At 62.2% G+C, this 23,002-nt stretch overlaps 3 protein-coding genes across 5 annotated transcripts; 2 read left to right on the top strand and 1 right to left on the bottom strand.

Annotated features, from left to right (window-relative positions):
• The first annotated feature begins 1,183 nt into the window (after nt 1-1,183).
• Nucleotides 1,184-14,338, top strand: ADCY3 (adenylate cyclase 3). 2 transcript variants are annotated; one of them, XM_048079435.2, is made up of 20 exons: nt 1,184-2,108; nt 5,292-5,441; nt 7,504-7,634; nt 7,981-8,092; nt 8,382-8,509; nt 8,826-8,984; nt 9,068-9,230; nt 9,309-9,467; nt 9,651-9,793; nt 9,869-10,030; nt 10,126-10,213; nt 10,452-10,568; nt 10,842-11,101; nt 11,180-11,264; nt 11,658-11,816; nt 12,130-12,276; nt 12,374-12,487; nt 12,562-12,688; nt 12,793-12,917; nt 13,242-14,338. In XM_048079435.2, the coding sequence occupies exons 1-20, from the start codon at nt 1,434-1,436 to the stop codon at nt 13,422-13,424; spliced, it is 3,387 nt and encodes a 1,128-aa protein (XP_047935392.1). In that variant the 5' UTR covers nt 1,184-1,433; the 3' UTR covers nt 13,425-14,338. The 2 variants fall into 2 exon arrangements, with proteins under 2 accessions (XP_047935392.1, XP_047935393.1); XM_048079436.2 differs by having other exon boundaries at nt 1,187-2,108; nt 11,183-11,264.
• On the bottom strand, nt 14,046-21,485 carry CENPO (centromere protein O). Of its 2 annotated transcripts, none has more exons than XM_048079437.2 (7): nt 21,366-21,485; nt 19,742-19,952; nt 19,093-19,262; nt 18,628-18,739; nt 17,583-17,842; nt 16,896-17,067; nt 14,046-15,901 (listed from the first exon to the last, which is right to left on the bottom strand). In XM_048079437.2, exons 2-7 carry the CDS (start codon nt 19,770-19,772, stop codon nt 15,756-15,758), a joined length of 891 nt encoding a protein of 296 aa, XP_047935394.2. In that variant the 5' UTR covers nt 19,773-19,952; nt 21,366-21,485; the 3' UTR covers nt 14,046-15,755. The 2 variants fall into 2 exon arrangements, with proteins under 2 accessions (XP_047935394.2, XP_066851253.1); XM_066995152.1 differs by lacking the exon at nt 21,366-21,485 and adding an exon at nt 21,215-21,299.
• On the top strand, nt 21,355-22,730 carry PTRHD1 (peptidyl-tRNA hydrolase domain containing 1). The gene is made up of 2 exons (XM_048079438.2): nt 21,355-21,595; nt 22,358-22,730. The coding sequence occupies exons 1-2, from the start codon at nt 21,395-21,397 to the stop codon at nt 22,526-22,528; spliced, it is 372 nt and encodes a 123-aa protein (XP_047935395.1). The 5' UTR covers nt 21,355-21,394; the 3' UTR covers nt 22,529-22,730.
• Nucleotides 22,731-23,002: the final 272 nt, after the last annotated feature.

Raw genomic sequence — 23,002 nt, 5'->3', positions numbered from 1 at the left:
TCATTTTGGTATTAATTACCGCACAGAAGCAATTACTTCTCCTGGCAGAGCAGCCGGGACAGCCTCTCGTTAGAGGTCCGGGGCTGATCGAGGGCGTCTCCGTCAGCTCCGAACCACCACCAGGAGGGCCCGAGGGGAGCAGGCAGCAGCTGCAAGGTGGGGGCAGAGGAGGGGGAACTTCCCAAAAGGTTTCCGGGGGGTCTCGGCCTCCTTGGGGCGATTCGGGCGGCCTGGGTGAAGGGGGACACGTGGGGGGGGCAAGTCTGGGTTCTCTCTGCTCCCCGTGGGGATGCTGTAGGGTGGCTGGCACCCCCAGGACGGGTCAGCAGGATCCGGGGGCGTGCAGGGGGCTGGCTCGGCACCCTGCACGTCTGGGAAATGGGGTCGGGGTCCCTGGTGCCCGGCGAGGCTGAGGAAGGCGCTCGGTTCACGACACGCACGTCCCCCCGTGGGGGCCCTGTCCCCGCTGCTCTGGGGTGGGGAGGAGATTTTGGGATGCGGGAGGGGGCTACGCAGGGAACCCCAGTGCAGGGAAACGTTTCCAGCTACCCCGCACCCCAAAACCGCCCCGGGGAGCTCCCCGGGCTCTCCGAGCATCCCCGAAACCGCGCAAGGACCGCGACGGTGCCAACCCCACGGGATCTGCGCGTCCCCCCCCCACACCTCTCCCCCAACCTCACCACCCCATTCCCACCCCCCACAACCGGCGGCAGCAGCAGCAGGGCACCCCCCGAGCCTCCGGCAGCGAGAGGGTTACGGGAGGCGGGGACGCACCGGGAGCGGGGGGCGAGCACCGGGACCGGCACAGCCGGCGGGGGGCTCCCTCCCCCCGGCCCCGGGGGGGGGGGAAAGCCCCCTTCCCCTCCCCATCCCTCCTCCCGGCCCGGGGCCCGAGCCTTGCCGGCCCCGAGGGGATGGAGGAGGAGGAGGAAGAGGAGGAGGAGGAGGAGGAGGAGGAGGAGGGCGGCGGGGGCCGCCGGAGGATGCTCCCCCGCACCTGCGCTGCCGCAGCCGGGAGGGAGGGAGCGGGGCGGCGGGGAGCGGGGCGGGTGGGGGGGGCTCCGAGGACCGAGGAGGGGGGGGAGGGCTGCGGGGGGTCGCCCCCGAAAGCCGGCTGCCCTCGAAGGAGGGGCAGGGAAGGCAGGCAGCGCGACGTTTTTCCGCTGGCAGTGCGCAGGGGCTGGGGAGGGAGCTGGCGCGGAGCTGGGGAGGCCGGCTCGGCACCGCTCCCGGCAGCCGCTATTTATAAACCCCCCCCCTCCCCTCTCCTTCCCCACCACCTCTCGCCTTCCTCCGGCCGTTTTCCAGCTGGGGAGGGGAGGGGGGGGGTGTGTGTTGGAGAAGGGGAAGGGCCCCCGGGGCTCAGCTGGATGCTGCGGGCGATGCCCCGCTGAGCGCTTCGGTCCGGGTCCGGAGCTCGGGGATGCGCAGCGATGCCCCGGCACAGGGCGTTCTCCGAGCCCGAGTGCTCGGCCGAATACTCGGCCGACTACTCGGTGAGCCTCCCGTCCGACCCCGAGCACGGTGTGGGTCGGACCCACGAGGTGACGGTGCGAAGCTCGGGGCCCTGCCTCTGCCTGCCCCGCTTCATGCGCCTCGCCTTCGCCCCCGAGTCCCTGGAGAACCTCTACCAGACCTACTTCCGACGGCAGCGCCACGAGACCCTGCTGGTGCTGGTGGTCTTCGCCGCCCTCTTCGACTGCTACGTCCTCGGCACGTGCGCCGCGGTCTACGCCGCCGACAAGCTGGCCCCGGCGCTGGCGGCGGCCGCCGGCTTGGCCGCCCACGTGCTGCTCTTCGCCCTCTGCAAGTACCGGCTGCTGCCCGAGCGGGCGGCGCGCCGCTTCCTCCCCTCCGTCCTCTGGGTCCTCATCTTGGCCCAGATCTTCTGCTACCTGGGCCTCGACTTCTCCCGCTCGCCCGAGGCCAGCGACACGGTGGGCTGGCAGGCCTTCTTCGTCTTCTCCTTCTTCATCACGCTGCCGCTGCGCCTGGCGCCCATCGTGCTCATCACCGCCGTCTCCTGCGGCATCCACACGCTGGTGCTCGGCGTCACCGTCACCCAGCAGCGCCAGGACGCCCTGGATGAGGGCGCGCTGCTCAGACAGGTACGGGGACGTGGGGGGGGGTGGCACGGGGCAGGCGGCCTCGTCGGGCGAATCATCACCGTTCGGTGTTTGCGGGATTCATCCCGGGGTCTGTTCCCATCCCCGCGCCTTGACCCTAAAGCTGGGTTTGGTCCGGACACCGAGAGCCGATCGCGGTGGTCGCTGGAAGCAGGGTGCGCCCCCAGCACGGCTGGGGGACGTGGACGTAGACCCGGCCCCAAAAAACACGGATTTGTCCCCAAGAGCCTACCTGGGGTGCGTGGATGTGTGGGCTAAAATTTGGCCGCGGGGGAAGCTGAGGCACGGTGGGCTGGGGGCTCTCCCTGCCCGCCCTGCCTGGCGGACCCACTTGTGCCGATTTCCCCTCGAATTGCAAAACCGGCTAAAAATGGCCATTTTTTTTTTTTTTTTTGGCCAAAACGTGGCACGAGCCCAGCGTGGGCCTTCCTCCAGGCTCACAAACAGCCGCCGGAGCGTTCCCAGGAGGCCGGAGCCAGGAGAGCCGGGCAGCCCCACGCGGGCGCCAGCCCTGCCAGGCACCAACCCCACAACCGCCCCCGCCGTGGGGCCGGGTCTCCATGTGGGGGCGCGGGCTGCGGGGCCGCTCGGCGTGGGGCAGAGCCCGGGGACACCTGCGGCTGATTTCCTACAAAACCAGAGCCGGAGGAAAGAGCATCCCCGAGCCCAAAAGCAGCCCTAGGGACGGGCCGCCATTTCACGCAGGGCGGCGAAGGATGGGAACGCAGGGAGAGAACGGGCCCCGGCTCCTTGGGCTCACGGGCAGCCTCGATATTTCCTGGGAAATACCTGCCTGGAGCAGCTCGGGACCGCTCTCGCCGCCCCAAATCAGTGGGTTTGCAGCCAGAAGGGCGATGCTGAGCCCCTTCCCCTGCCTGTGTCCCCGCTGACGTCCCCGACGGGGACGCGCTGGCCCATCCATCTCGCACGGCCTTCTTCGGGGGGGGTGGAAAAAAAAAAGGCAGCGCCGAGAACTCGTGCGCCGGTGGCTGTTTACGGGGGGGGGAGGAAAATCCTGCTGTAAGCTCCCGGCTCTGCCCGTTCACCGCGAGCACGCCGTGGGAGGACGCTACGGAAAGCTGGGATGCTCTGGGGCAGGTCCTGGGAGACCTCCTGCTGCTCACAGGTGGATAGGGAGGAGGGGCAGGGGGGGATTTGTCTGCTTTTGGGGAGGTTTGGGGAGTGCTGAGTCCCCGATCGCACCAGGAGCTTGGAAATGGAGCCTGCTCTCCAAAGCCCCCCCGAGATGCTGACTTTTCCTTGCCCCTCGGGCGTGTGGTTTGGGGCCAGAGCCCGCACCCCTGCCACGGGACACGTCCTGGTGTCACACCGTGCAAGGAGAAGCGCTTTGGGGACGATTTCTGGAGCACGTGGGTCGGTGCGGTGATGCCCGGCCGGAGACACCACACCGGGAGCCGAAATCCTCGTGCAGCAGCGGCTTTCCCAGGTTTCTCTCCCGACGTGGGACACAAACATCGCGCGTGGCTGGTGCAAACCTCTCGCAGCCCCAAGGATGCTTCCAGGATGCTTCCAGGAGCAGGCTGCTGGATGCAACGGGGGCTCCATCTCCTCATTTCGCCCCCAGCACCACAACAGTGCCCGGTGCCAACGTGCCCGGAGCCGAGGGGCTTCTCGGGCATCCCCCAGGGCAGGCATGCGCCGCGGCCGCGTTAATCATTGCTGTGGCACGGCGAGTCCGGGGCCAGCAAAACCTTGGCAACGCCGCATGCCTCAGCCTCTGCCTGCTGCAAAAGAGGAACATTATGTCCAGAAATAAACATCATACGCTTTATTATTATAGACGTTTGTACGGCTCCCTGAGGGCAACTGCTATTAATAGGATGGACCGGCGGGTGCCGCTCAGACCGGAGCGGCTCAGGGGGTTAACGAGAGACGCCGGCAGCTTCTGCCCCTGTCCTGGCTGTCGAGGAGGAACCCCGAGGCTGAATGGCACCGGGGGTCCGGGTTCGGTGGTGGTCGATGCCGACTCAGCCCCATGTGCAGGGTACAGTCGCGCACAAACCGGCTGCAAAGCATTTCCCCGGCTTGGGCACGGAGCGGGGTCTCCGTCTCCCGTCCGTGGCTTCATCACCGCTTGCTGGGCTCAGCTCCTGGCCTGTCCTCAATTGGGATGGCCCCACACACCACCCAGGGACTGCAGGACACCATCGGGGATGGATGGAGACGTGCGTGGTCCGATGGGGCAGCATTGCTCCGCTGCGGTGCACAGCCTCACCCAGCGGGGGGTGGGGGGGGGCACGTCCTCTGCACGGGGACATTTGGGGTGCCGGGACGTGTTTGGCATCTTGGAGCACATCTTGATGTTTTTAGGGTCGAGCATCCTCGGGCAGGACGTGCTCGGCTCGGCGGGATGGGGCCGTGCTGTGCGGGGTCTTTGGGCGAGCGGGTCCCCGGCCAGGCGGGGTGCCCAGCGGCCCTACACGTGCCGAGCCGTGCCGAGCCCGGCAGAGCGGTCCATTGCCATGACAACCCTGCTTAAAAATAGCGACCGGCGGCTTGTTTGGGGGTTTCTTCTCCGTGCCCACCTCCAGACGCTTCTCGCTTGCCAGCTGCTGTGCTGGGGCTTCCCGGGAATCCCAAGCTGCGGCCGTGGGGCCGGGCTGGGAACGGGGCAGAGTTCAGCCCGGGGAGGGGTCTGGGGGTCCCTGATGCTCCCCGTGGCTCCTCATGCTCTTTTCTCCCCCCAAAAATATTTCCCTGCTGCAAAGCGCTTCAGCATCCCCGCATTTCCCACCACGGCTGGCACGTGAGGCTCCGCGCAGCCCTCCCTGGGGCTGCCCCCGTCCCCTGCGGACCTGCTGCAGCTTTCCAAAACACCTCCGCAAGGTTTAATGAGGTGGAGTCAGCCCGCAGGGGCTGCGAGCTCTCCTGTGACCCTCGTCCGGACCCCTCCCGCAGCGCCACCCCTTCGTGACGGTCCCCGGCGAGTCACCCCAGCACTTAACCACGGCCGTGCTCCGGTGGCTCACCCCCAGACTCGAATTCGTGTCCTCCTCCAGAACACAAATGTTTTTTTCCACTTTCACCGGTCAGGCTCTGCTGCCCAAACAGAGCCATGCGGTGCCACCGAGTGCCACCAAGCCACGCGGGCTCCCCCCCCCCCCGGCTCCTCTCACCCCCGTCTCCCTCTCCGTGCCCCCGCAGCTCCTGTCCAACGTGGCCATCTACCTGTGCGCCATCACGGTGGGCACCATGTCGTACTACATGGCCGACCGCAAGCACCGCAAGGCCTTCCTCGAAGCGCGGCAGTCCCTCGAGGTCAAGCTCAACCTGGAGGAGCAGAGCCAGCAGCAGGTAGGAGCCACGGCCGGGGGCAGCAGGGTGGGACGTGGGCGGGTGGCGGTGGGGACAGGAGGACCCAGGTGGGAAATATCTTCGTGGTTTTGCACCCTGTCCCCGTACGGGGACTCTCCGCGTGACTGTCCTCCTGCAGGACCTTGTGGCTCTTGGCATAGCCGTCCCCACGCTGTCCCTGTTCCTCTGTGGGGCCATACAGCAGGTCCCCAGGCACGGCCACGTGGCAGGTCCCCAGGTACGGCCCTGCAGCACGTCCCCGTCCCCAGAGAGAGCCCCATGGCAGGTCCCTGTCCTCGGGCATGGCCCCGTGGCAGGTCCCTGTCCTTGGGCATGTCCCTGCGGCAGGTTCCCATCCCTGGGGATGGCCGCAAGGCACGTCCCCATCCTCAGGCACGTCCACATGGCCGTTCCCTGTCCCCACGCACGGCCACGTGGCAGATCCCTGCTCCTGTGCACGGCCACGTGGCATTTTTTCGGGTAAGGCCATGCAGCATCTCCCTGTCCCCAGCGATGCCCACACAACAGCTCCCCAGGTCCCCACGTGTGGCCCCGCAGCACGTCCCCATCAGTGTCCCGGCCATTTCGCTTCCCACGGGGCTGATCCTGCCGCGGGGCTGGGGCGGCGACGCTGCCACGGGGAGGCCCTGGCGAGAGGAGCAGTCGGCGCGCTGTTGACAGCAGGCAGCCCCCCAAAGCCTCGTTTCCTCCCGCCGCCGTCCGGTTCTGAGCCCGGCTAATTTTAGCGCCTTATCTGGGGCCTCTCTCCCTGTCTCCCATCTCTTATCTGCTTGAGCCGCTGCCAGCAATTTGCTCCCAATGGCAACAGAGACGCGTGTCGGGGCCAGCCCCGTGCCAGCACCTTGCTTTTTTGCCGGGGCACAAACCCCCCCATCCCAGGCTCCGAGCCCAGGGAGCGTTTCGTGGCCTCTTTCCCACCAGGGATGCCCCATGCAGTGGGGCCAGCCGTAGCTTTGAAGCTCGCCGAGCAATTAGGTGAATTTGGGGGTATTCAGCATCAAGCCCCCGCGGTTGGCTCGGGAAAGCCCTGACCCCCAGCCCCTTTTTCTGGCAGTCCCCGGCCCCTTTTCCTCGCCGCGGGGCGGGGGGGCTCGCCGTGCCGGGCAGCCTGTTGCACGCCGTCTGCGTGGTTGCAGCGCTGAAAGGCGCCGGGCAGAGAAGCGGAGCCGTTCCTCCAGCAACGGCTCTGCCGTGAGACGAAACCCCGGGGCCCGGGGGAAAACCCACTTCATTAACAGCGTTACTTACACGGAGCGCAGAGCCCCGCGGGCAGCCCGCTGGGGGTTCGTCCCTTCTCCAGCTCCGGGGACAGCGAGGGGCACGATGTCCCCCATGGGATTGCTCCTCCTGTAGGGACCCAGAGTGCTTTTAAATCAAGAAATGCCCCCTGGCATGGTTTGCCCACCCCCAGGGCAGCTTGCAGGGACCTGGTCTGGGACATCGCTGCAGGATCCCTGAGGCCGTCCCCGTGTCAGGGCTCAGGGAGGGTTTTTGGGCCGCTAAAATCTTGGAAAACCCGGTGTGTTTTAATTCTTGAGCTCCGGGTGTTGCAAGCGAGGTGTTGGGCTGCACGCCCGGCTGCTGCAGAAGGGCTCCAGGTTACAAAAGCAAATTTGCAGCACTTCTGCCTGTGCCAAAAATACGTGTGCGGGACCGTCCCTCCTTCCAACGGCACCGAGCACAGAACCTGCCCCCTCCTGGTCCCCTACACGGCTGGGATGTAGGTGGGCACCATCGTGCTGCCACTTGCAAACCTCTCAATGCCAACTTGGAAAATGGGGCGGCGGGGATGGCAACAGCATTGCCTCTTCCCGTGGCTGCAGGGATGCTCGTGCTGCCCAGATTTCGGGCACCAGGCTGGGAGCAACCAAATATTGGCCTGATTTGGAAATAGGCTCGCTAATGGCAGCAAAAGGTGGATGTGGGGGGCAAGAAGAGAAGATACTTTGCACTGTGGATTCAGGTTGTGCATTTGCACCGTGCTTGGCACAGGCTTGGCTTCACCTCGTGGCAATCTCCCTTTGCTGCCCTGTCCCCCCAGGAGCGGCTGATGCTCTCCATCCTGCCCAAGCACGTGGCGGATGAGATGCTGAAGGACATGAAGAAGGACCCGAGCCAGAAGGAGATGCAGCAGTTCAACACCATGTACATGTACCGCCACGAGAACGTCAGGTAGGGCCGCCTCCCCGCTGTGCTAGCTCTGATGGGGAAAAAAAACTCCCAATTTGTTGTATTTGGCGGTCCCGCAGTGACCAGAAGAGCCCTAGAAGGAGATCGGGGTGGTTTGCTGTGCCTAAAGCAAAGGGTGATGGGGGCTGGCTGCCAGCCAGGCAATGCCCTGGGGCCGCCTTTTGCTCCAGACGTGATTTGCAGAGCATCGTTTTCAGCCATGTCCCGAAATAGCCTTTTGGGACATAGCTGAAATGACCATCTCCGTCACGGGAAAAGGAGTTTTCGCCGCAAATCACCCCCAAGCACAGCATATCTGTAACGCGCCCGCTGGCCTCGCTCCCCGCAGCATCCTCTTCGCGGACATCGTGGGCTTCACGCAGCTCTCCTCGTCCTGCAGCGCCCAGGAGCTGGTGAAGCTCCTCAACGAGCTCTTCGCCCGCTTCGACAAGCTGGCAGCCGTGAGTGCCCCCGCCCGGCACCGAGGGGACCGGGGACACGCTGGACGTGCCCTGCCCGGCGTCGCGCGTTGCTAAAATAGAGCTGGGAAGGGGTAGGGGCCCGCCAAGCCTCCAGGGAGGCGGGGAGGGAATGGAAAATCGGATTATTTGCGTCCCTCATGGGCACGGGAGACCTCAGCACGGGTCAAGGGTGGAGCAAGCCCTGCCCAGGAGAGAGATGGGGGTGGTGACGTGGCCGGAGGGGCCCAGCTGTGGGGAGGGGGCTCACGTTGTGGTCCCCCCTCCCCAGAAATACCACCAGCTGCGCATCAAGATCCTGGGCGACTGCTACTACTGCATCTGCGGGCTGCCCGACTACCGCGAGGACCACGCCGTCTGCTCCATCATGATGGGGCTCGCCATGGTGGAGGCTATTTCGTAAGGGCTCCTCGTCGTCGTCCCCAGGGTGTCCTCGTCATCGTTCCCAGCATGTCCTTGTCATCGTCCCTGGGGTGTCTGGCAGAAACTGGGGGGGGGGTCCCTGTAGTGGGTGCTGGTGTGGGCAGGGGCTCCTGGTGCTCCACCAGGGGGTGACCCCGCTGGGCTTCTCCAAGCCAAGACACAACCCTGGGGCTTTGGGTCTCCCCTCCTGTGCCAAGTGCATTACATTAAGAAGGGGCTAATAATTAACGAAGGGGAAGCGTGGGAGCATAATGGGCTGTGGCTGACTCCCGTATCACTCCTCTGCCCCCAGCTACGTGCGGGAGAAGACCAAGACGGCGGTGGACATGCGCGTGGGGGTGCACAGCGGGACGGTGCTGGGCGGCGTGCTGGGCCAGAAGCGCTGGCAGTACGACGTGTGGTCCACCGACGTCACCGTGGCCAACAAGATGGAGGCAGGAGGCATCCCGGGGTGAGCATCTCTCGCTGGGGACAAGACGCGGTGGCCCCGTGCCCTGGGGCAGCCCTGCTTTACGGCACCCTGCACCCCCGCAGGCGCGTGCACATCTCGCAGAGCACCATGGACTGCTTGAAGGGCGAGTTCGAGGTGGAGCCGGGCGAGGGGGGCTCTCGCTGCGAGTACCTGAAGGAGAAGGGCATCGTCACCTACCTCATCGTGGTGCCCAAGCAGCCCCTGCGCAACGGCATCAACGGGGTGGTGAGTGGCGGCGCGGGCACCGGCGCCACCGCCGCGGGCGTCCTTGGCGCGCCTCGAGCCACCACCTTCTCCTTGCAGAAGCTGTCCCTGACCTCGTCCCACAGTGGCTCCCCGCTGCTCGTCAACACCAAGGAGCGCAACGGCAGTGTCAGCGTGGCCTGCGCCAGCCCTGACGAGTCCGAAGAGCCCGACGCCAGGGCGAGGGGCACCTTGGAGAGCGGGGAGGAGGATGGAGAGGTACGGCTTAGGGGAAGCATCCCTGCCGGCAGCTCGCTTGCATTTTGGGGGGACTACCACGTTGACCACACCAGATGGCCACAGCCCCTTCCAGTAGCTCGCTTGCATTTTGGGGGGGGCTACCACGTTGACCACAGCTCCTGTGCCAGCACATTCTTGTTGACACTTTGCTTCATGGCACAGGCGGTGAACCCCTCCTTCCCCAACCCACGGCGCCGGCTGCGGCTGCGGGACCTGGCCGAGCGGGTGATCGACGCGTCGCAGAACGAGCAGGAGCTCAACAAGCTGCTCAACGAGGCCCTGCTGGAGCGCGAATCTGTCCAGGCGTGAGTTATTTGGCTGGTGGCACGTCCCAGCATGGCCCTGGTGCCGTGGGGTGCTGATGGCTGTGTCGCTGGCAGGTTGAAGGGGAAGAGCACCTTCCGGCTCTCCATGCGCTTCATCGACCCCGAGATGGAGACGCGCTACTCGGTGGAGAAGGAGAAGCAGAGCGGGGCCGCCTTCAGCTGCTCCTGCGTCGTCCTCTTCTTCACCACCTTGGTGGAGGTCTTCATTGACCCCTGGTATGGTGGGGGGGACACGGGGGATGGGTGGCCCCAGCCCATCTTTGGTCCCATGGGGCTTCAAACCTGTCCCCTCTTGGGTCTTTTTTGGGCAGGTTGGTGGCCAACTACGTGACCTTCGTGGTGGGGGAGATCCTGCTGCTCATCCTTACCCTCTGCTCGCTGGCAGCCATCTTCCCCCGGGTGAGAGGGGGATGGGGGGGCCCATGGAGTGGGATGAGCTGTAACCACCCCCTGTCCCCACAGCAGTGGGGACACACCAGGGATGGGGCTGGATAAGGTTTGGGGTTGCTCTGCCTCTAAAAACCTTCCCCAGCTGGGTTCTGTGCCAGCCCGTTGTCCAGTTAGGGTTCTTCACAGCCACTGTGATGTCCCCCTGCTGTGTCCCACCCGGGTGAAGCCCCCTTTCTTCTCCCTGCAGGTCTTCCCCAAAAAGCTCGTGGCCTTCTCCACCTGGATTGACAGGACTCGCTGGGCACGCAACACCTGGGCCATGGCTGCCATCATCATCGTCACCATGGCCGACATCGTGGACATGGTGAGCCATGGGGGCAGTGCGGGAACCTGCTCTGACCTTCTCCATCCCCAGAGCCCATAATTGTGCATGGCCCCGTGCACGGCCGATCGTTAAATCAATTCAGGCTGCACTGCAACGGGGAGGTGGATTTTAGCAGCGGGGCTGGCTGGGCACCCAGCAATTAGGATGTCCTTCTCCCTCCTGCAAAGCACCGCACCCCTTTGGTGGCTTTGCAGCCCTGGGGGACATCACCACCCCGTGTCCCCCATCCTCACCCTACCCTCGTGCCCCCAGCTCAGCTGCTGGCAGGACTACGGAGGGATGGGCAACGGGACAGCGGTGCCGCCGCGGCCGGGCGGCTGCGGGGAGCAGCCCAAGTACTACAGCTACATCGCCCTGCTGGCCCTGGTGGCCACCATCATGCTGGTGCAGGTCAGCCACATGGTCAAGCTGACCCTCATGGTGCTGATCACCGGGGCGGCCGGCACCGTCAACATCTACGCCTGGGAGCACATCTTTGACCAGTACGACCGCCGCCGCGGCCAGCAAAGCGCGTAAGGGGCAGCGGGGGGGCACGGCGCGAGGGGCATGGCCAAGCCCCCCACCCACCTACACCTTGCTGTGTCTCCCAGCAGGTCATCGCTGGTCCCCTCCAAGTACTCGATGACGGCCATGATCTTCATCGTGATGCTCAGCTTCTACTACTTCTCTCGCCACGTGAGTGACGCAGCCCCCTGGCAGCCTCCCTGCTTCACTCCCCTCTGTGTTGTCCCCCCCCCAGGCCCCTGCCCTGATTTTTGCACGCTCCGAGGAAGCATAAATGGCCCCCAGCTGCGGAACCATCTCCACCTCTTGTCCAAGGAAGCCCACCATGGAAGCCCAGGACCACATCAACACCTCCATCTTGCCCCTATGATTTAGGGCAAGCGGCATCATGGTGGCCCCAAGGCCAACATCTGCTCTGTGAGGGTCCCAGAGCAAATCCCACGTCTCTCATTAGGGCTTCACCTTGTCCCAGAGCTGCCATCCAAGCCTGGAGCAGCCCCACAGCAGCCAGGATGCTCCCAATGCTGGAGGATCCCCGCTGCACCCATCTCCCCCCGCCTGCAGGTGGAGAAGCTGGCCAGGACCCTCTTCCTCTGGAAGATCGATGTCCACGACCAGAAGGAGCGGGTCTACGAAATGCGGCGCTGGAACGAGGCCCTGGTCACCAACATGCTGCCCGAGCACGTGGCCCGGCACTTCCTGGGCTCCAAGAAGCGGGATGAGGTGAGGGGCACCCAGGGCCACAGCCCCACTGTCCCACGAGCACATCCTGCGGAGCAGGATTCGTGATTCACCCCAAATTTTTGTGCATGGCCCCTGGATCCAGAGAAATTTGCCAAAGGCTCCAGCTGAGCATCTTTGGCTGGATAGAGGTCATTTCTTGGCCATGCAAAATGGGGACTGCAGAGCACCCTCTTTTTTTTTTCGCACATGCCCAGGGAAAAGAGAGGCGGGTTGTGCTTTGCAGGAGGTTTTGGGTTTGCTGGAGGTGCAGGCACATCCCTGGCTCACGACCACCCCCCTTCCCCATCCCCAGGAGCTGTACAGCCAGTCCTACGACGAGATCGGCGTCATGTTCGCCTCCCTCCCCAACTTCGCCGACTTCTACACGGAGGAGAGCATCAACAACGGGGGCATCGAGTGCCTGCGGTTCCTCAACGAGATCATCTCCGACTTCGATGCGGTGAGTCGGACTGGAGCTGGCCACGGGGGTGGCACGGGGCTTTGGGGACACCTGTGTGTCCCCCCCGGGTGCCTGAAGCTCTGTCTCCACGGCTCAGCTCCTGGACGAGCCCCAGTTCCGCTGCATCACCAAAATCAAAACCATCGGCAGCACCTACATGGCCGCTTCTGGAGTGACCCCCGACGCCAACGCCAACGGCTACGGCACCAAGGTGAGGGGTCCCTGTGCCACGGGGGGCGGTGGGCAAGGCGGGGGGGGACAGGCCTGACCCTGCTGCCCTTGCAGAAGGAGACGCTCTCGGATAAGGAGCGCTGGCAGCACTTGGCCGATCTGGCTGACTTCGCCTTAGCCATGAAGGTGACGCTGATGAACATCAACTACCAGTCCTTCAACAACTTCATGCTCCGCATAGGCGAGTCCGGGAGCGTGGGGAATCAGGGCTGGGGGGGTCCCGCAGAGCTGACCCTGGTGTCCCACCCGTGCCACGGGGGTGACAGCCACCCTGCTCCTGCGCAGGCATGAACAAGGGCGCCGTGCTGGCGGGCGTCATCGGCGCCCGCAAGCCGCACTACGACATCTGGGGCAACACGGTGAACGTGGCCAGCAGGATGGAGTCCACCGGCGTGATGGGGAACATACAGGTGGGGCAGCCCGGCTGGGGTGGTGAGGGGGACAAATTGGGAAGCCAAGGGATGGTCACAGCCCTTGGAATGCCCTGTGCGGTGCATGGGAGGGGAAGGCACCGCCGGCAGGGCTGGGGCTGCTTGAGGGGCTCCTCCAGGCTGGGAAAGGAGCTGGGAACGGAGCGTGGGGGTGCTAAAATTGGGACACTGCAGGACAACGGGGCAGGAGCCTGGCTGGCGGGTTGACCTGTTGCCTGAGCATCAGGCTGGGGTCCCTGCTCCCCATGTTGTGCGTTGGGCAGGGCCCCCCCAGCCTCCTGCTGTGTCCGTTTGTCCCCGCAGGTGGTGGAGGAGACCCACCTCATCCTGAAGGAGTACGGCTTCCGCTTCGTGCGCCGCGGGGCCATCTACGTCAAGGGCAAAGGGGAGCTGCTCACCTTCTTCCTCAAGGGCCGGGAGAAGCAAGGCTCCTTCGTCAACGGGTCGTCTGTCACCCTGCCCCATCAGGTGGTGGACAGCTCCTGAGGGCCTGGCGCCCACCAGCCAGCACAGCCACCGCCTGCCCAGCACCCAGCAGGGCGTCTGGGGGGGGGGCCAGCGCCCACCACCACGGCCGCCAGGGACATCTCTCCCACCAAGGTCCAGATCTGAAACCAAACTCAAGCAACCAACCCCTTCGCACGACCCTTTCCGAGCCCCCGCCGGAGGTTTCTAGCGGGGCTTTGCCCCGTCGCGCCCGTGGCCGAGCAGGAGGGAGACACGGGGCTGCCCCGGCGGGCTCCTCCGGCCGCTCACGCTCGCGTGCAAGCGCACACAAGCTCACAGCCCCCGGCGGGCACGGGGCTCGGGGCCGCCTTTCCCCGGGCATCCTGGGGGACAGCATGGCATTCAAGTAGCATCGCGGGCCCCGGATGCCACCGCACGCTCGGCACGAGGAGAATCACACTCAGGGCCGGATGGGAAGACACCACGTCTCTCCTGCGTGCCGCGAGCGGCAGCCACGCACCGCAGCGCCTGGGGTTTGCTGTTAGTCCATACCGAGTCCATCCTCGTCACAACCAACCATAGCTAGGAGACTGGGGAGAGAGAGAGAGCGCGCGCAGTACTGCCTTTGGCTCAGAGAAGAAAAACAAACACAAACCAATATTGTGTATTTAAGATATATAAATATATTATATATATATATATATATAAAAGAGTACAGATTGACATTTATATTTTTAACTGTGCCCATTCGCTCCCCGTGGCAGAGCTCCTCTCGCACACGCTGGGGTCGGCTGCTGTCACGCTGCTGTTGCCTGATGGAAGAGAGGACCAGGAACGGCCGAGAAAGGGACTGCTGTGCTCAGCCTGACGCCGCCGGGGCTGGGGGAGAGGAGGCACACCCAGAGTGTAATTACGCCACTAGTTTCTTGAATAGAAAGCAGTTGAATTTCAAAGCCTGGTTCTGCGTCTGCTGTGTTCTGGGGTTGCAGGTACAGTGAGAAGGGCTTGGCTGCCTCTCCAAGGGAATATTGGAGGGGTCCCCAAAGGGGAGCACGATGCCTTTGGTGGCTTTTGCTCCTTTCCCTTGTTGGGGCTCAGCTGGCTCTGGCAGCAGAGACCCAAAACGCTGGGAACCGCAATATGAGTGATACAGGAGTTTAACCTCTACCCCATCCCTCAAAAGGAAAGAAAATCCCCATCCTCAGCCCGCGCTGTTCCCCGTTCTGTCCCTGCACTCGCAGGACCTGGCTGCTGGTGCAAGCAGCACCCACGTGGAACAGGAGCGATGCTGATGCAGGGAGAAACCTGCAGCCTCTGCCAAATGCAGGCAGCTGAGGCTCTTTGCACCCCGGGATATAAACCCGGAGGGGTGACGGGCCTTCTGCAAGCGCCCTGATGACCTGTCAGCTCCTCTACAGCAGCCTCAGCCTGGTGAGCCTTCCTCCCTGAGGAGCTCTGACCATCACGGGCAGGAATCGCTACCTGGAGTTACGACCCTTGTAAACTGGAGGCTACATTTAAACAGGTTTGGTTTGGACAAAGAGCTTGAACAACTACGGAAACAAAAAACAAATTACAAAGCTATTTCCACATGCCTTATCCCACGTGGGGCTTGCACAAAAACAGGGCAGAAGAAAATCCTGTTGCTCAGCCCACATGTTATAAGGCTAGAAGAATCAATAGATTTTTTTAATACCACAAAAGTTCTATGTCACTGAAATTACCAAGTTTTAAAAATACTCCTATAAGAACATCAAGTTTTTTAAGATCTGATCTAAACTCAGAAGCACAAAGGCAGGACACCATGAAAGCTGTCCCGTGCCCAAAGAGAAGGAACAGAATGTCCAAAGCCACTGCTGGTGTGAAATCTTCTGGAAAGTTTGATGTTAATGCGCTGGGGGGGCTGCCCTAACAACCACAGCTGTCCCCCAGTCCTCCCAGTTCCCAACTTAAGTCCTTTCCGGGCTGTTGCAAGGACGGCAGAGATTCCTCTGCTTGCTCCCTGCTTTCTGAGGCCTGGATACACGCGCAGAGGCGATCCGTAGGGCTGTTGTTCCAAAAGCACCGAGCTGCTGAAGTCTCAGTATTAGTTTCTCACTATAATCACAAAAATTTCCTGCAGCTACAGAGTTCTGGGGCACCGGCCGCAGCGACGCATGACGAGCAGCCATCAAATCGCGCAGAATCACAGCGCTGAGGAATGATTACCTGCATCAGATGCCCAGAAGCCTGCAGGAAACATTGCTCTCAAGATGCAAAACGGGCCAAGTGCTCCTCAGGGGGATCCCAGCAACAGCGCCGGGCCCGTGGGAAGCATTTGCATGTTGAGAGCAGGCCCCGCAGGCAGGGGCGCTGAGGGGAGGCGAGTTACTAGGGAGAGCCAGGGGGACTTATCAGTGCTTCGTCCTGGGTTTCTTCAGCTTTGCTGAACGAGTCGAAGGCTTTGTGCAGAGCCGCGCGGCGGAACGCGTCCGAGTGAGCTGCTGCCACCTCTGCTAGCGCCGCGGGAGCGTCGGCTGGTGGGCAGAAGTAGGTGGGGAGAACAGATTTACCAGCACAGAACTATTTGCTTCTCCTTCTTCCCTTGTCCCTAGGGAGCTTTTTACTCTCCCACGCCAGTTTTCCTTCTTGTAACCCTTCTCTCTCCTTCCTAACCCTTCGTGTCCCGCGTTTCCCCCTCGGGATTTGAAGAGCTGCAGAGGACCACAGGGAGGGAGCACCTCGGCCGCCCTGCGGCTGGGTTCAGCTCACACAAGGGGGCCTCAGACCACGGCTGGTGGCAGAAGAGATGATGAGCTCCGAGCTGCAACGCTTGGAGCTCCATCTAGCTGCACGCCGGTCCACAAACCTTGCAGCCGAGCCAGCCCGGGGGGGCAGATGAGTGGGACGCTGCACGCCTGGGGCAGGCCCACAGCCTTCCGTCACCACGGGGGCCAGAGAGGCAAACGACTCAACCCAGTTTGGTGTTCGGGGTCACCAGCCATAAAACAGCACAGATCGGGGTTAAGCCCCGACACGTCGCTGCGAAAGATGCTCAGCACCGCTGCCTGTGACCCCAGGAGGAGGTCGCATTACAGAAGAGGGGGATCGGGTGGTGTCAGGAAAGCTTTTCTGGCAGAGGGCGAGCAGCATTTTGCAGTACTGCTGGCACCTTAAAAGGGGTCATAAAGCTCACTCCCGCCTCCCTCTGTGCCGCTGTATTTCAGGAGGTGCCAGCACACCTGATGGTGCAATGGGGGCAGCTGCAGGCTGGCTGAACAACGCGAGACATCCCAACAGCAGGCCTCAGGGTCTGCATAACCCTCATCAATCATTCCTCTAATTACACCGCGAGAAATTCCTGACGCTAAAGAGATCTGTCCTATTTCCCTACAACTAACCCCCATCCCACAGAAAGCTCTTTCCTCCTGCAGAAATACGAGAGCTTGCTCCTTTCTGTCCCCAGACTGAGGTAGGAGGAATCCCCACCCATCTGTGGAGCTACACCGGGCACCTGCAGCGTCCACTCACGTGTGCACGAAATGATGGCTTCGGTAGGGAGGCTGCAACAGGGATCTGCGTAAAGCAGCCTGGCGGTGAACAGAAAGCTCCTGCCGTCGCTTGGCACGTTGTAATGAAAGACCAGCAAGTTACACAAGGAGTTCCTCTGCAAGGTCCCTTCTAGGCGGTCTGAAAAGCGTTCCTGAGCGGACAAAGACAACTTCTGAACGCGAAGCTTAGGGCAGGAGCCCGTCAGCGTGGGGCTGGGAGCTCCCCAAGCACAGATCCCCCACCCTCTGCACCGTGCCCGTACACCCCGGGGTGGCTGCTCTGTCAGCAAACCCCACGAGGGAAAGACTTAAACAAACAAGTGCTCGTCTATGCCTCCCAGCCACGTTCTCCAGAGGCCTTTTACAAGAGCTCAGCTCCTTCAGCTCAGGGACCTCGGAGAGGGGCGACAGCTTGCCTCGCGTTTGACAGCAAATTTTAACTGAGCCACAGCAAGACGTCTAAATACCTGAATGCCAGAGAAACAGGCAGTAGAGTTTGTAGTCACACAGCTGTCTGTTAAGCTCTGAAAATCACGGCTGCGAGTGGTTTGTATAAATAAACCTGCCTAGATTTCCCCCCAGCACTTCAGAGGTGCATGCCCTCGTAATACTTGGCATATAAAAGGCAAAAGGACAAGTGAAGCATCGCTGCTGCAGCCCCTGGTACCTGTAACTGGTCCGCCTGGTACCTCCGCGCAGCGTAAGCGTTCAGGTGGTCCGACAGGACAGACAGAAAGCGCCTGATGTCCGTCTGCAGGTACTTCTTGGCGATCTGCTCCAGGGGGATGAAGATGGGGACAGAGTGGCGTTGAACCTGCACCTCTGGCTTGGTGAGGACGTCCAGGTAGTAGGACTCCAGGTAGGTGCCCTCGTAAGCCGTGCTGATGCAGAAGCACACTCCCCGCTTGGTCAGCTTCCCGCTGATCCCTTTTGGGTCCAGAGAGAGAATTTTTACTCAGTGCTACCAAAACTCGTCACCACAAGGGACTTTTGATGGGGCAGCACGGACTGCAGGAGGGGCTGTATCCCCGGGGAGGTCCCTGGGATGAGCAAGCACTTGCAAGAGGTCAGGGATGTAAAAGCCAGCAATTTTTCATAAGGGGCGTTGAATAAATTCAAGGAGACTAAAGGTAGCTTAAATTCCCAATAGCTGGGTTATGCTGGTACTTCCAAACAGTCCTGGCTTCCACGTGACAGGGAGAAGAGGCTGCTCCCAGGGGAGGAAAGCAGCATTTCACTGCCCCAGAAAGAGCGGCAAGAGGGCTCAGGGGCTAAATCCGCTTTCACAACACAGGGAACTATCCCCACACTGTCCCTCTAAGGACCAGAACACAGAGCACAGGTAACTCGCATCGGAAACTACAAAAAAAATTAATTAAAAGTTCAGGAACAGATGAAAATCAGGTGCTGGGTGAGCACCTCGGACCAACTGGATGTGTAACTACCTAATTCCCAAAGGCTTCGCTAGCACTAAGGTGTTACGCACTTTCCAAAATCTGATCTCAGTCCAAATGGTGCAGTTCAGTAAATAACAGCTTCTGCAACATCAGTGAGGCCTTCTTTGAGAGGCAGGGAAGTACAACACTACTGCTTTTGCTGGGCTTTCAGAATAAAGGCTTCAAGCACCACAGAAGTTGAACTTCGCATCAAATCCGCCTTTCAGAACTTACGCCCCAAAAGCAGCAGAACACACGCAAACCTGGAGACGTTACCTGTGAGGTAAAAGAGCTGCAGCAGGGCCTTAACGCTTTTTATTTTCCACTCCAGAACAGCCCGAGCGCTGGGCTGCTCTGGATGCGTCTCGGCATCTCCTTTCTCCAGAAGCTACAAAAACCAGAAGAAGAGAGAGGGCAGAGGTCAGCGGCACCGAACTCGTCGCCCGCAGGGAATGCAGCCAGGCTACAGAGAAACAACCCAGTTCTGGGAAAAGCGAGGCAGAGTTTCAAGGGGAAGAGGGGGAAAAAAGAGTTCAGAAATAGCCCCACAGTCTCCAGGTAAGTAGACCCAGCAGTCCTGGACTACGCTGTACTGAAAACAAGGGACAGCAGGACTGAACGTTGCTTAGAAACGGAAAATACAAAACGGTAGTTGACTCTAAATTAATAACTTCAGTAATTCCATGCTACGGGAGAATGACAGAGCCCTCTGCCAGACCTCTGCAGCAAGCCCTTTCTCACCCGCTTTTGCTGCAGCTCCAGTTTCGCCCGCAGCTCATCCCTCCGGGCTCTCAGCTCCTGCACCCTGGCTTTCAGTCCAGCCAGCTTCTCCTCTTGCTGCTCCTTTTCTTCTTGCTTCAGGGCCAGCTCGTGAGCCTGTGCCTCCAGCATCTCCAGGTGAGCTAACACCCCTGCAGGAAGAGAACGACAGGCTCCAAAATCTAGCTACGATTATGAGTCATATCTGCAAGTGTAACCCAAACCAAAGTGATTCCAGTATAGATACTTAAAGAAACCACTCACAACAACTTTTCAAAGGGGAATAGGACAAGCAAACATCTCCTAAAGGGGCTTTGGGGAATTTAAATAGAAAGCCTGAATGCCAGCAGGCAACAAGTACCAGGGGGTCCCCATACTCGTTAGCTGATGTCCTGAGAAGCAAAGCAAGCTATCAAACGGACAGTCCTGATCCTACGGGATCTGCAACCTCCCATTTTATTCCTAACCCAGAGCAGCTTGGCTGATGTCCCCGTCCCCTAAATTTGCCCTGAACCACAACGTGGCTGGGCGAGTCAGGGTGTCAGCCCTCATCCCAAGCACTTCATGGTGTGCTCCTCTGAGAGCATACTTCGGGGGACAGCACACTCTACACCCCAAAGCAGCAGCTCACCATCCCGTGAGTACGCTTTCCTTTCCTCCATCTTCCTCCACGACCCTGGTACGAGCCAGAACGCAGGTGTCAGCCCTCCTCTGTCCCAGGAGGCGGCGGTGAGAGCTCTTCCTCACGGGGCCTCTTCTTCCTCGCGCTGCTGGAAGGGGGCTCCGAGAAGCCCCGGGGGCTGGTCGGGCTCCAAGACTGGAGCACGAGGACGTCCTGAGGGCTGAAACGGCACGTTACAAACCACCGAAGCCTCCTACGAGCACAGGCAGGGACGAGATTTGACACCCCAAGCCTAGAGGGACCGCACCCCAGGGGGGTGACAGGGACCCCTCGGGTCGTCCCCACACGGAGGCGGGGAGGAGGCAGGTGGCGGGGACACCTGGGGACACCGTGAAGGGGGACCGAGGGAGGGCAGGGAGGGGAAGCAGGGCACTGCAGGTGCCTGGGGACCCCTGTTGAGGGGTCAAGGGGATGAGAGGGAGCTGGGCAGCCTGGGGCCACCAAATTTGGGGGGGGGGCGGGGGGGGGGAACAAACAACCAAGGGCTGAGGAGGGAACAGGGGCCAATTTGGGGGGGGCCAGGGGGACACAGGGCAGCCTGGAGACCCCCAGTGATGGGGATGTGGGGGTCAGGGGCACATAGGGTGGCCTGGGGAAACCCCCCAAAGGGGGGCTGGGGGGGGCTCAGGGGGACACAGGGCAGCCCAGGGCCTCCCGTTGAGGTGGGTAGGGGGGTCAGGGGGACACAGGCGGCCAGGGGACACCCCCAAGAGGTTTTGGGGGGGTCAGGAGGACACAGGGCAGCCCAGGGATGCCCCCTGAGGGGGATTTGGGGGGGCAGGGGGACACAGGGCAATCCAGGGACCCCCATCGAGGGGGACAGGGGGGTCAGGGGGACACAGGGTGGCCAGGAGACGCCCCCCAAGAGGTTGGGGGGGGGTCAGGGGAACACGGGGCAACCCAGGGGGACACAAGGCAGCCCGGGGACGCCCCCAAAGGGGGTTTGGGGGGGGTCAAGGGGACAAAGGGTGGCCTGGGGACCCCGACTGATGGGGGTGTGGGGGTCAGGGGGACACGGGGAGACTCGGGGACACCCCCAAGGGGTTTGGAGGGGGGTCAGGAGGACACAGATCAGCCCGGAGACCCCCGTCGAAGGGGGATTTGGGGGGGGGGCAGGAGGACAAAGGGGGGCCCGAGGGTTTTGAGGGGAGGTCAGGGGGACGCGGGGCAGCCCAGGGACGCCCCGTGAGGGGGATTTGGGGGGGACAGGGGGCGGCCGGGGGATGCCCCCCGAGAGGTTTGGAGGGGGTCAGGGGGCGGCCCGGGGACCCCCAGTAACGGGGATGTGGGGGTCAGGGGCAGCCCAATGACAGCCCCTCGAGGGGTTTGGGGGATTTTGGGGGGATTTTGGGGGGATTTTGGGGGGATTTTGGGGGGTTAAAAGGACCCAGGGACCCCCCCGCGCCCCCTCCCCTCTCTCACCCCGCTCAAACTCCGCGCTCCGACCCCGCCGGAACTACGTCACTCCCCCCGCCCAACTCCTTTTTGCCGTACAACAAAATGGCGGCGCCCTCTCCTCTCCGCCCCCAGCACGCACCGCCACGCTCCCCCCTCCCCCCTCCCCCCTCCCCACCGTGAGGCTGCGCGGCGCCGTACGGCAACATGGCGGCGCCCGGAGCGGCGGCGGCGGCGCTGGTGCAGTACGTGGTGCTGCGGGGCGACCTGGCCCGCTCGTGGCCGCTGGGCGCGGTGGTGGCCCAGGCCTGTCACGCCGCCCTGGCGGCCGCGCACGCGCACGGCGGCCACCCGGACACCGGCGCCTACCTGGCGCTGGGCGGCGCCATGCGTACGGTGGTGCTGGAGGTGCGCGGGGCATGCCGGGAAGGGGGCGCCGCGCTGAGGGGGGGCCATGGCCGCCATTTTGAGGCGGTGCCTGGGGGACCCCCCAGGACCCCTCAGCCCCGCTCCCTGGGGACCCCCCCCCGATCCCCAGTGGTGGCTTCGTGCTGGGTCGGTGGGCGTGGGGGAGGGCAGAGGGGTTTGTGGTAGCCCGAGGAGGATTTGGGGGAAAAAGGGGTGTTTTGAGGGGTTTAATGCCTGCGTGGGCTCAAAATCCCCTGCTGGTGGTGGTCACTGTGGTAACCTGACGAAAAAAAATGTGGGTCTGGAGCGTGAGGCCTGTGAGGAGCGGCTGAGGGAGCTGGGGGTGCTTGGTCTGGAGCAGAGGAGGCTCAGGGCAGACCTCATTGCTCTCTGCAACCGCCTGAAAGGAAGGTGTGGGGAGCTGGGGGTCGGCCTCTTCTCGCAGATAAATAGGGGTAGGACCGGAGGGAACGGCCTCGAGTTGTGCCAGGGAAGGTTCAGGTTGGAAATGAGGAGACATTTCTGCTCAGAAAGAGCAGTCAGGCACTGGGACGGGTTGCCCAGGGAGGTGGTGGCGTCACCGTCCCTGGGGGTGTTCAAGGAGAGGTTGGACGTGGTGCTTGGGGACATGGGTTAGTGGTGACATTGGTGGTAGGGGGGTGGTTGGACCAGGTGATCTTGGAGGGCTTTTCCAACCTTCATGATTCGGTGTTTCTCTGTGTCTCTTACGTGCACCTTACTGCAAATTTTTTTCTTCCCCAGGCTCCGGATGAGGCCGCCCTGACGGTGCTGGCAGAGACCCTGAAGCAGCACAGCATTGACCACGAAGTATGGACTGAGCAGCCCGAGAACGTTCCCACCTGCCTGGCGCTCAGGCCCTACCCGAAGGACCAAGTGCACCAGCACCTGAAGAAGTTCAAATTGCTGAAGTGATCTCTGCTCTAACTGCGGATGGCCGTGGGCAGCTCTCCTCCTGAATCAGAGCTTAGCTCGCCCCCCAAGACAGGCGCCAGGAGGAAAGCTGCTGCGTCTCGGGAGTGCTGCTAAAGCTTATCAGCCTCGTGGGATAGCGGTTAAAAAGTGTAAAACGCCTCTTTAGTGGAGAGGATTAAATATTTGTCTGTGCAGAATGTGACTCTGTTATGTGGGCCTGCTGTGTCTGCGTGCAGTCAGTGTGCTTGTAGATCTTCACCCTGCCAGAGCAGGCAACCTTTTAGGGTCTGCCACACCTGGAAATCTCTCTGGTGTGTGTTAGGGGTGACATTTTTCCACGACTAGATCATGTTTTATATGACATTCAGCTTGAATTTTACCTGATCCCTCCTGTTCTGCTCTGGATACAGCACGTACGGTGCTGCTGTTCCTGCCTTTCAGTTCTGTGGTGGCTTTAATTCGCCGTGTTCTCAC

The sequence above is a fragment of the Anser cygnoides genome, chromosome 3 (genome assembly GCF_040182565.1).
Source record: "Anser cygnoides isolate HZ-2024a breed goose chromosome 3, Taihu_goose_T2T_genome, whole genome shotgun sequence".
Taxonomy (NCBI): Eukaryota; Metazoa; Chordata; class Aves; order Anseriformes; family Anatidae; genus Anser; species Anser cygnoides.
Note: the sequence above shows the minus strand (reverse complement) of the source record. Positions and strands in the feature narration are given on the sequence as shown.

Coding starts and splice junctions, on each gene's coding strand:
- ADCY3 (XM_048079435.2), top strand. CDS start 1,434: ATGCCCCGGCACAGGGCGTTCTCCGAGCCCGAGTGCTCGGCCGAATAC. Junction 9,794..9,868: donor GAGCGCGAATCTGTCCAGGC/GTGAGTTATTTG, acceptor TGTCGCTGGCAG/GTTGAAGGGGAAGAGCACCT. Junction 10,031..10,125: donor GAGGTCTTCATTGACCCCTG/GTATGGTGGGGG, acceptor TTTTTTGGGCAG/GTTGGTGGCCAACTACGTGA.
- CENPO (XM_048079437.2), bottom strand. CDS start 19,772: ATGGAGGAAAGGAAAGCGTACTCACGGGATG. Junction 18,740..19,092: donor TGGAGCTGCAGCAAAAGCGG/GTGAGAAAGGGC, acceptor TGGTTTTTGTAG/CTTCTGGAGAAAGGAGATGC. Junction 17,843..18,627: donor GCAGCTCTTTTACCTCACAG/GTAACGTCTCCA, acceptor TGGACCCAAAAG/GGATCAGCGGGAAGCTGACC.
- PTRHD1 (XM_048079438.2), top strand. CDS start 21,395: ATGGCGGCGCCCGGAGCGGCGGCGGCGGCGCTGGTGCAGTACGTGGTG. Junction 21,596..22,357: donor TGCGTACGGTGGTGCTGGAG/GTGCGCGGGGCA, acceptor TTTCTTCCCCAG/GCTCCGGATGAGGCCGCCCT.